This window comes from Vicia villosa, unplaced genomic scaffold, assembly GCF_029867415.1.
Source record: "Vicia villosa cultivar HV-30 ecotype Madison, WI unplaced genomic scaffold, Vvil1.0 ctg.000534F_1_1, whole genome shotgun sequence".
In the NCBI taxonomy this organism is placed as follows: domain Eukaryota; kingdom Viridiplantae; phylum Streptophyta; class Magnoliopsida; order Fabales; family Fabaceae; genus Vicia; species Vicia villosa.
Window position 1 is genome coordinate 211,926 of NW_026705246.1, and position 12,419 is coordinate 224,344.

Consider the following 12,419-nt stretch of genomic DNA (forward strand, 5'->3'; position numbering starts at 1 on the left):
AATATATAATAATTTTTATAAATATATAATAATTATTATAATTATTATATAAATATATAAATTAAAACACTCATTTTTTTATAAATATATAACAATTATTATAAATATATAAATTAAAACACTCATTTTTTTTATAAATATATAAATAAAAAATTATAACCTATTTTGTAAGTGAAATTATTTTAATTTTTTAAGTAAAATTATTTTAAAATTTAAAATATGAATCAGGATAGAAATATATAATAGTTATTATTCATAACTCATAAATTATATCAAAATATATAATTATTATTATTCATTACTCATAAATTATATCAAATTTATGATATGTGAATTAATTAATATCCTAAAATTAATTTTTGGGATTTTTTTAGATTTTTTTTTGTTGTTTCGGAGATGCATCTACGAATTAGTCAAAATCCCAATTTTTGGGATTTTTTCGAAAATGCACTTCCGAAGTCTGGAAAAATTTAGAAAAAAAAAATTTCGGAAATGCATTTCCGAAGCAGGGTAAAATGGGGTTTTCGCTGGGGGTGACCCCCATAGGGAGGTGGGTAAAGAAAAAATCTAATTAAAACTTAATTATGATTTGCTTTTACCAAGATTTAAATTAGTTACTAAAATAAATTATTTATAATTTAAAAATAATTAATTTACATTTCTGTAATAACTATGATGGAGTATCAACTAGCGTGAATACACATGATAGAGAGACGGACGATTTCTTCATTACAATAGGTTTGCATTAAGGTTCAACTCTAAGTCCTATTTTTTACCTTAATTTTGGATCTACTCACGAAATACACCAAAAAGCTAGCACTGAGATGCATGCTTTTTGCAGATGTTATAGTCATATTTGGTGAGTTAAATGAGGACTTAAGTGAGAGGTTGAAGACGAGCTTTAGAAACGCATGATTTTCGCCTAATACTACTACAAAAATCACATCTAACGTTGGACGTGAAATGTGTTTGACGTCAGCTACAGAAACAAGGTAATGTAGGTCGTCATGAAAAACTACCTCTTATCACCTTAGTTACTAAAACGCGAGGGGTAAAGTTAACTGCACGTGGGTTCGAATCTCAGCATCAATATTTTTATTATTTTTAGATCTGGATAGAGAACCACAACAATACGAACAATAGTAATGGAGAATAACAACAACAAGAACAAAATTAATAAGAACAAGAATAACATCAATGACACATTTCATTAGGAACATACAATGTACACATCATTACATCAAATTATGCGTAAGAAGTAGTGGAAGGAATATCAAAGAAGGAAAAAAGAAATTTGAAAAGACAAAGAGATGTAATCATCCAACAGCTCAAGGTAGCTAGTCTACCAGAAGATCTTTCCAACTTTCAAGATAAGAAAACGTGGAGAATTAAAGAAGCAATAATTAGAAGTAAACTTGACATGTGTGAAATCTTTTGGATTTTAGACTTTCAAAGATTAGAGAAGAGGAAGAATAAGAAGAATCAATATAAAAGTGAAAGAACTTCATCCAAAGAAATCAGAGAAGAGGAAGAATCAAAATGAGTACTTCTGTTGAAACTTTATCCAAAGAAATCAAAGAAGAGGTCCAAGTCATGAAAGAACTAAAACAGAAATTGAGTACTCCATCCAATGCTGAGAGAATAGAAGTTGATGTAGATGTAGATGTCCAAGTCATCAAAAGACACCATGCTACCAAACCTTTGAGACCCAGGAGAGCTCTCAGGAAGAGGAGATCAAGAAGAAGAGAGGTGAAAAAATCAGTCATCATCGATTTTGATGATGATGAAGCAGATTATACTTGGTCAAACTTTTTGTCAGCCAGAGGATTTAGATATGATTAATAAAAAAATGACATTTTGTAATTTTACTTAATGAAAGTTTTCTTCTATTGTTTCTTATTTGTCAGTTTAAGGTTATAGCTAATTTAGGGTTTCATTCTATGGTTTCATACACACTAATCTATCAGCTTTCACCCTATACTAAATCTGAATAAAATCAAAACAAAAATAACGGAAATGCTTCATACATAAAAATTATAACCTACAGTAAATTATCTTGGAGAGGTCCAAGTCTTTCCCATATTCATTGATTCTTGAGGCAGTTTGTACATTAACCATCCAAAACACCAAAACACCAACACCAAAACCTAAAACAACTCAAAGTAATGCTTCTTAACAACAACATGCAAAAACAACAGTAATGGAGAACAATAGCAACAACAAGAATAACAAGAACAACAATAATGGAAAACAACAACAACAACAACAAACAACAAGAATAACAAGAACAAGAGAAATGAAGAACAACATCAATGGAGAACAACAACAACAGTCATGGAGTACAACAAGAACAAGAACAATAATAACAATACCGGTGAGACAGTTGTTCATTCGCTATGACTCCTTGGAGAAGTAGTGTTCTTTTATTGGTTGGAGAATTAGTGTTCTTTCGTTAGAGCTCGAAAATTGATTTAGGTAGACACTTAAGGAATTAAAAAGATAAAGAGTATTTATCTCGGGTAATCTAAAAAATCGAGGTAACAAATCACCCTGTAAAATCTACAAAAAAATATAGGCGTCTTTTTGGTTGCAAAAAATTATTAAATATGGATTTTTTATCTCGGTTTTACATGAAATAGAGGTAACATATCCGTCTTAAAATCTAAAAAAAAATAAATGCACCTTTTTGGTTCCACATAAAACATTAAATAAAAAGAGCTGAGAATCAAACCTCAAACTCTGAGCATATATTTACGTCGATGTTATTTAAATCTGAGGTAACTGATTTATTATTATTTTTTAAATGGAACAAGGCGCTCCGGTCACATGTACCCGTGATTTTTTATCGTACCTGGTAAAATTTCCGTCATAAAATGCGTTATTTGTTGTACTGTAAGTAGAAGAAAGACAAAGTATATGGAATTTAAGTTCAACAAAAGAATAAACGTTTCTAACCTAGGAGTGAAAGTTGAGACCATATCACCCCATAGTCACACGGTGTAAATATCTTGAATTTGTAATACAAAATAATGGAAAAATAGAAGGAGATGTAAACCATAGAATTCAAATTTGGGTGATTGAAATGAAGGAGAACTTCAGGACTTTTATCTAACGTAAATGTATCGTTCAAGTGAAGGAAATTTATTCTAAATACATATTTCTACTCTTTAAAACTATCCAAAACTCTTCAAAAAAGAATCTTCAATATACTTTTTAAATTCTCCATATTTAAACAATTTTGTTTTATATAAAAAATAAACTTTTTAAAATTCCTTCTTCCAAAAACTATCAACTACGATTTTTGAAGCTACAAGATTCTTTTTCTTTTTGAAGCTACGATTTTTAACGAAATGTGTTTTAGGAAGTAAAAGTTAAAGTAAATGTAAGGGATAATTAAAACTTAATTATAATTTGCTTTTACCGAGATTTAAACTCTAGTTATTAAAACAAATTATTTTTAAGTGTATTTTATTAATAATAATAATAATCTAAAAATGATTTACATTTCTCTAAGAACTATAATGTAGTATCGGCTAGCATGTATACACAAAGTGTAGAGATAGGCGATTTTTTTTATTATAATAGGTTTGCATCAAAGTTTAACTCTAAACCCTAGCTTTTTACCTGAATTTTGGATGTACTCACGAAATATACCAAAAAGCTAGCCCTGAGATGCATGCTTTTTGCAGATCTTATAATCAGACTCGATGAGTCAAAGGAGGATTTAAGTGAGAGGTTGAAGACGAGCTTTAGAAACGCATGATTTTCGCCTAAGTAGAAGTAAGACGAAGTATATGGAATATAAGTTCAACAAAAGAAGAAACATTTCTAACCAAAAGGTGAAAGTTGAGACCATATCATCCCCCGAGTCAAACAGTTTAAATATCTTGGATTTGTAATACAAAATAATAGATGAATAGGAGGAGATGTAAGCCACAATATAAATATCTTTCATAATTTCTCACATAACTGACTCATTAAAGAACAACAATAATATCTTAATCAAAGGGACCACTCAAACCCATACAAAGATTTGAATCCAAGCATGAACCAAAGAAACAAAAATGTTATAAATAGATTAAATTGATCTAAAGTACAAAACCGTACCAAATATAGTGCAATTGAGAAGATCTCACTCATCCTCTGATCTAACAAACACAACCAAAAATCGACGGTAAAGACCTAGAAACAGTCAGACCAATTATCGTCAAAATGCAATTGCCAATGAACAAAAATAAAATATACACAAAATTTTGTTATTGGATTGAAACATCAATTGTCAAACACCCACAAGCTTTATTGAAAATAGATATGAATTTACTAAGTGTCATTGGCGCAACGTTGACAACTCTCCAACCCCATTGAAGATTAGAAATAGAGCGGTTTGAGGGTCGCCACACCACATGCTACATCAGTGTCAATCGTTTATATTTGAGGTAAAAAAGGAGTCAAATCAGATTTGCCGGAGGAAAGACACATAAAGTACTTTCATAAAGAAAAATGTTTCATGGTCTTTTTAAGTACTTCTTCAATTTAAAGTGTGACAATTTTCTTTTATTTTAAATTTAATTTAAATATATAGTTGATCTATTTAAAATAAATAACTTTTTATCTTTTATTTAAAAAGTTAATTACTCCTTAATTTCATTTGAGATTAATCTTTTAAATGTTTTCTCTGTTAAAATGAAGTTGTAGTCATATAAAAACACGGCCCAATTAGTAAAAGTCAATTTAAATTAAAAATTGTTTAAAAAATTTATAGAAAAAACAAAATTGTGGAATAAAAAAAATTAATTCTTAAAATACACTATAAAAAACCGTTGAATTTTCTTGCGCCGACTTAACACGAGCCGCTGTAATATCAAAACAACGACAAAGAACCCACGGGTTTAAATCAGAACCTAACCGTGGTAATCTATATCTTCTATATAATCCATTCCACTTTCTTCTCTATTATCCACAACTCAAAATACACAACAATAACTTTCTCATCTTTGCAATCAATATCAACCATCTCATAAAAATGGAAAGGAGAGAACGGAAGATTATGGTAGCTGTTGACGAAAGTGAAGAAAGCATGTACGCACTTTCATGGTCCATCTCCAACCTTATTTCTGACACAAACAACAATAGCAAGCTTGTTCTTCTCTATGTCAAACCACCTTCTGCTGTTTACTCACTGGATTCTGCAGGTAATTCATTCATTTCTAGTTCACTTAGCTTTTTGAGTAACTTTTTTTATTAAATATTGTTATTAATTGGTGTGGTGTTTTGATGACAGGGTATATATTTTCCAGTGAGACAATTGATGCTTTGGAGAGATACAGTACACAGTTAGCTAAATCAGTGATGAAAAGAGCTGAAGCTATTTGCAGAAACTTTGATGCTACTAATGTATTGCTCAACTCATTTCACGGTCTATTTTTTTTTCTCCGATTTTTGGATGTTTTTCTTAGTTGATTGAGTATAAATTTTGGATTTAATTTGCAGATAAATATTGAGAAAGTAGTTGGAACTGGTGAAGCCAAAAGTGTTATATGCAACGCAGCGAAGAAACTCGAGGTTGATACCTTAGTTATGGGAAGCCATGGCTATGGATTCATTAAAAGGTATAACCTTAAATATTTTGTTTAGTTACTTTCTGTTTTTTGTTTTTTTTTGTGTGTGTGTTTTAAAGGAATCTTTTTATGGATACTTAACTTTGTGGGTGTGAATTTGCAGGACACTACTTGGAAGTGTGAGTGATTACTGTGCTAAGAATGCTAAATGTCCTGTTGTCATTGTGAAGCAACCATAGTTCATAATAGAATTTGGTTAAGGAAACTTGAATTGCTGTGTTATTTTACAATTTGTGTAATTATCTTGTATTTTATATGGTGAATAATATAAAAGTAGTCTCTTGTTATGTTTTTCAAGTTTGATAAATGGTAGTAAGAAACTATTTTCTCCTAACAACAAAAAAATTGCTTTGGAGTGTTGAGTCTCCATGTTGGGGTGAAGTGCAATGTTAAATGACATAAGAGAAAAGTCAAAGCATTCAGATAATGACATTGCAATTATTTTTGGTCCATCTGTATAAAAAGCCAATAGAGATAGCGTAAATAATGAGGTTCATTCAAAATCAGCTTATCCACATACTCAAAAAATCGCTAGCATGTTATCTAATATTTTTTAAGAGCTTCACTATAAACGTTAAAGGTTTGTTTGATACTCTTTCTATTTCTTTTTACATGTTTTTAGATTTTTTTTTATATATGTTAAGACAATTACTATTTTTTATTTATTATAATATAATAAAAAAAGAGAATTCTTAATCTATTTTTAAAGATGCCTTCAATAATGGTAATATGAAGGACTTTTTTGACCTGCATACCACAAACCTGAAAGATTCATTTCTCGTCCGAGGCATCGTGTTTTTACCGTCGGAGATGTCTTGTTGCTTCTCCAATGCGATAGAAGAATAATTAAATCATATTCTGATTTTTTGTTCGGTTGCGAAAAGCGTTTGGGAAGAAATTGAAATTTGATTTGGCATTGAAGTTGAGAACGGGTTAACCATAGGACACAGCTATGAATTTTGACTTCTTTACTTCAGAAATAAAAAAGTGAGAGCTGGTAAGGAAATGTTTATATGGCTGGTTGTTTGTTGGAGCATATTTTCAAGAACAAAGCCTGTAATTTGTCAGATTTGGTTTGAAAAATCAAGATTACGGCTTGGAAATGATCATGTCGATATCTTTTTTCAGGATCTTCGTTTAAGTAATGACTATCGGTTCTACATCATATACAAATTGAGACACACATACCACAATCTTATGATTTCGTTGGAGTAGGTGGAGGAGGGGCCGAAGTTGTTGACGGATATGAGGAGGTATCAAAAGCGGGGAGTTTGTTAGAAAAAGTTTGGAATGTATAGAAATTCTCAAAATCCATATTCGGGGTGAAAGTCATTAGATAGTTGTGTGAATGAGGTGGAGTTAGGATTGGAAGGTTTTATTGATGCGAGTAATGATCTGATATGTCGGAGGTTGACAGTTGTTGAATGGTGTTGGAGTAATCAAAGTTAGGATGAGAGATTGATGTGTAGTCGTGGGGTGGATGAAGGTATGGTTGTTGTTGTGTTTAATATGTGTAGTGTGTTGGTTGTTGTGGTATTTGATAGGTTGTTGCGTTTGAAATGGGTAGTTTGTTTGTTGGGATGCGGTGTTTGTTGTTGGAATGGATGGTTATATAGTGGTTATTGTTGTTGTTATATTGGTTGGTTATATTCATATAACTTTTCATAATGGTTGGATGTGGATGGTTGGTTGTGTATATGGTTGGTTGAACGTGCTTTGTGTTTGGGGGCTAGTGAAAGTTGGTTGTGGTGAAGCCGACATCTGTGATGTAGAATAATGTAGACAGGGGTCGTTGAGAAGTTGAGTGATTGATGTGTATGTATATGGAATTGATTTGCACCAAGTCAGATATTGTTGAGTTGGCTTAAATTCTCCCGAAAATGAATACCCAGTCAAGCAAAGTTTGTGTCGGTTTCTCCACTCGTGTTGCTCATCTCTGTATAATTCTTTATAATTATACTTTCATGACTCTTGCATAATCATTTCATGGTATTCTTTGAGGCATTTTTCAGTGGTTGGGTGTAACACCCTTCTAAACCCTCGCAGCAATTAATAATTAAATCAGAGTACATGCAAACAAGGGTACCACAATTGATAATAAAATAAACATTATCTGTCACTGTCATGCAATTACTAGAGAATAATCCTTCATAACTCATCAAACTCATGTTTACACAGCGGAATAAATTATCAAAATAACATTTCATCATCAATACCACCAATCCTCAATATTAATTCAAAACAAAACAGAGTTCTTAAATTAATTTCAAAACATAACGTTCCCCAGTGTTACATCTATCAGAGCATGACACCTAACGCTAACTAAACGAAGACTCATGAGCTAATCCTCACCAAGTCGAAAAGCCGCTACCTCAATCTGAAAATAACAACATGTAAGGGTGAGTCTCATCGCAATTAACAAATGTTATTGCATCGTAAATAATAACATATCATAGTTATATCATTCACCCAATCGTATTATATTCAGACAATTCAACAAACACACAGCTAGCACATCATCAATTCATAACACTGAAACACATTCAATCATGTTATGAAAATCATGCGTATGTAATGACTGACACTATGCATGTGGTACCAAACATCATCAATGGGAATAACCCACCGACCGATCCAACATCTTCAAGATACGGCCCTGCCAGCACAAATTCCACACAATGGGAATTATGCCCTTCACTGAATCCCCACATCATCAGGATTCAGCCCTCAACAAATGATTATGAATGAATGCAATATATATAACATACTTATACCATCATCATCATCATCATCAAGTATGTTTAAATATATATTAGCATCATTCGAATACCATTCAATTATCATCATTATACAACTCATAAATCATCACACGATTATTATTTCAAACATAGCATGTATCAACACATCTCATCACATATATGTACAATACATCATTCATCGAGAAATAAGAGCATGTTTCAAAATAAATGAAGTTACACCTCCTCTCATCATTTAAACACATAAAGTATCTCATAAGGTTCATCGTACTTGAAACAGCACTAAAAACAGGCCAACGGTTCAAAAGATACGTCATTTTCAAGTTTGGAAAATTTTCTACACAGCAAGGTTCGCTCAGCGGATCACTAGCGACTCGCGACAGAAGCGAACTACCTTCAGACCTCTGCTCAGCGGACCACTAGCTACCTTCAACAGAAGCTAACTAGGTCGGGTCCTCCGCTTAGCGGACCCCCATCCGCTTAGCGGACCTGCGATTTTACAAATTCTCAGGTCTACGACAGACCCTGCGATCTCACACATTTTGAGTCCAAAATCGATTCTAAGCATCATATACAGCCAAATATTCATCAATTGCATCATCATACATCATTATACATCAAAACAACACATTATTAACCAATAATCTATGCAATTTCTTCAATTATAACCTACCTAAACCTAACATATAACCCAATTGATCCAAACAACATCCCTAATCAATATCATCATCTAAGAATGCGATAATAGATGCTAACTGGAGAGTCCCCCCTTACCTTAGTCCAAGTTCTTGATTGGTCTCTCCCTCTACTGCTCCTCTTTCACGCTCTTGAGTTCCCAATTCTTCAGTTCTCCTTTTTCACGTTCTAACTCTCTTTCCCCAATATTCCTTATTATTTTATGAAAATAACATTATAATTAGTAAAAGGCTTTACTAACATAACACTCCCTTTCCACTAACATCACACATGGCCCAATGCCATAAACCATTCTTTTTCCAATTATTTTCATAAAACCAAACCAATTTTAATTATTAATTCAATTTCCAATTAAATTAAAATTAAAATATACGGGTGTTACATTGGGTACCCAAATTTCAATTTTTGACCTTATTAGGATGAAGCATTTCAATGATCCAACATCATATGATATGCGTTGTTGCATTCTAAATTAAGTTATCATCATTGTCTAGTGGTGGGAATTCAACATATGGCCTCCATATAAACTATTACAATATAAATATAATATCTTAGTGTAACATGATTAATTCTAATAATGTACAGAAAAATAGTAAAGGCATAATTAATTCAATAATATCTTGGTGTAGAATTTGAAAGCAAGGAAGGATGCGTGTTTACCATTTGACAATATCACATCAGACATTGTCTTGATTATTCAGTTTATAAGTTTGATTCTAAATGATACATAACCAAGTGCGTTAACAAAGAATGCACGTTCAAATGTAGAACCTCTTTGAAGAAGGGGGTGGTAGGTGGATGAATAGTAAAATCAGTGGGCCAGACACCTGCATGTCGTCCGCAATGTCTTAAGATCATAGAAAACATGACTTCAATTTCATCTATGACAACATCAAAACTCAGTTAACAATGATGCTTCATTAAAAGTGAAACACGTTATCACCCATATCTATGAGAAATTTAACTACTCAATCTCTTACAAAAAGGCATAGATTTCAAAGAATAAGGCAATTGCATCTATTTATGAAAACTAGGAGACTTCATACAACGACCTTCCACAATGGTTGTTGTTCATGAAAACATTTTTACTTAGTACTCTAATAGAACTAGAAACCCCTCCTGCATACTTAAATAACGGAACACATATCAGACGTGCTAGAATTTTCCACCGTCTATTTTAGGCAGTCCAATAGTGTATCAAGGGTTTTGTATACTGTAAATCGATTGTTCAAGTTGATGGCACATGGTTGTATAGGAACACTTTGTTAATGGCGGTTGCACAAGACAGAAATAAGAACGTATTTGCAATAGCTTTTGCATTGGTAGAAGGTGAAACTGGTGATGCTTTGAGTTTTTTTTCTAAAGAATCTGAGAATGTACTCTTACAAAAGGAAGCTTTTGGATTGAATGAAGTGAAGTAGACATTGAGTGATATTCTGGGATGGAAATGAGTTTTGGTCACTAGCTTTTTTTTTGTTTTGAGTAAGTTTCTAAAGTGAAGAAGGAAGAGAGATGGTGTAACACGATTGTCATACCCCAAAATTTGCCCATCATATTTCAATATATCTTGACTCATATGATCTTCAGTTAATCAAGCATATGCAAGAATTGGGCACACTTACTTATCTCCTAAGCAATCAACCCACAACTAGGGTTTTATTTCTCTCGAGATCAAATCAAGTTCTAAGACCTCAAATAGATCCCATGGCCTCTCATATTCTTCAAAGGGTCCTCATGCCATTTTTCAAGCTCTGATTCATAGGATTTCTCAGTCAACAACTCAGATAGTCAACAGTAAACTAGTTTGACCTAAAAGTCAACTATGGTCAAATTGCAGTCAAAATTCCTGATTTTTGGTCACCATCAACATTATAATGTTATATTCATCATTTGATCAAAGGTTGATCATGATTCATCAAGAAAAGCTCCAAAATCATCAAAAACCTAAGTTTCTAAATTAGGGTTTTTAAGGAGAAAGTAAACCCAACTTTGACCAGCCATAACTTTCACATGGAACATCAGAAATTTCCCATCCAAAGCTCATTTTGAAGGAAATTTAATTATCTACAACTTTGTCTCTCTAAAGCCAAGTCCAAAAATGCTTCATTTGATAGATATGAGCCAAAACATTACGGGTCCTTCTAGGAGCTCGCAAAAAGCTCTTTTTTCTCATGAGCCATATCATCAAGATAACATCCTCAAATGCAAAAAAGCTTCCAAAGTTGCTTGTAAAGGACATCTTTAGCTTTCCAAAAAGTCTTGGATCATGTCCATACGATAAAAATTGAATGAATTATGGTTTGCGCAAGTTGATCGATTTTCAATAAAATGCATGAAACCCTAAGTGAGGAATTTGGGTTTCTTTTAGTAGTGGGCCTATGGATTTGACTTTCCCACGTGATTTTAAGCTTGTGAAAGGCCCATGAATCAATTATTATTTATTTTATGATTTTATTCCATTTATCTTTGAATTTATTCATTTAAATTCAATTTAAATCAATAAAATCATGATTTAATAATGAGAGATTTTATGAATCATTCTCTCAATATTTAATCAATCTAAAAATCATCTTGGGGGGCCCATAAAATAATCTCACAACATGTGATGGTTTTTTATTTCCTTTAATTTTGGAAATATTTCATATAAATCCAAAATTAAATCAAATAAAATTATACAAAACTGTGTGATTAAATTTCTAACCCTAAATAATTCATGAAATCAAGGAAAACGTGGAAGGAGAGATTGGAATGAGTTTGAGTCCAAATTAGAAAGATTTCATGCAAATAAAATCAAATATTTTCTCAATAATTTTGATTCAAATCTCATGCTCTCTCTCCAAATGTTTTCAAACCCTAATCCACCCTCTCTATATATATCCCTTCAGTCAAGCACAAAGGGGAAAAAAAAGCTGCCAAGGGAACTAGGGTTTCAAGTTCATATTGTTCAAAAAATATATAATTTTCGTGTGCCTCAAAAAATCATTGTTAGAGCCTCTAATTCCTTCCATTCTTCTCCCAAGGTGCCAAGGGGTAAGTGTTGATCATAGGATACAGTTAGAGTAGCCATAAACGTATGCTTTGCTCTCTTCATGTTCATGTGCATTCAAGTTTTGTTTTCCATATTTTATCGTATTTTAACCTGAGCTAATGATTCCTTTGAGCTCCTTATATGTCTTAGAGCAGGTTTGATGGATTATATGGAAGGATTAACATATGAACAAAAAAACACCATGGCTAGGGCACACTTGAAGGTCACGTTCGTTTTCGTGCATGCAGACCTTTTTAGACAAAACCAATTTCACCATTGAACTCGCAAGGCTTTGTTTAGTGGATCTGGGTGCTTATTGAT

At 32.2% G+C, this 12,419-nt stretch overlaps 1 protein-coding gene across 1 annotated transcript; it reads left to right on the top strand.

The window, feature by feature from the left end:
• Positions 1-4,927: 4,927 nt before the first annotated feature.
• On the top strand, positions 4,928-5,915 carry LOC131629204 (universal stress protein PHOS34-like). Its single transcript, XM_058899999.1, has 4 exons — positions 4,928-5,192; positions 5,282-5,394; positions 5,491-5,609; positions 5,722-5,915. The coding sequence occupies exons 1-4, from the start codon at positions 5,024-5,026 to the stop codon at positions 5,795-5,797; spliced, it is 477 nt and encodes a 158-aa protein (XP_058755982.1). The 5' UTR covers positions 4,928-5,023; the 3' UTR covers positions 5,798-5,915.
• The last annotated feature ends 6,504 nt before the right edge of the window (positions 5,916-12,419 follow it).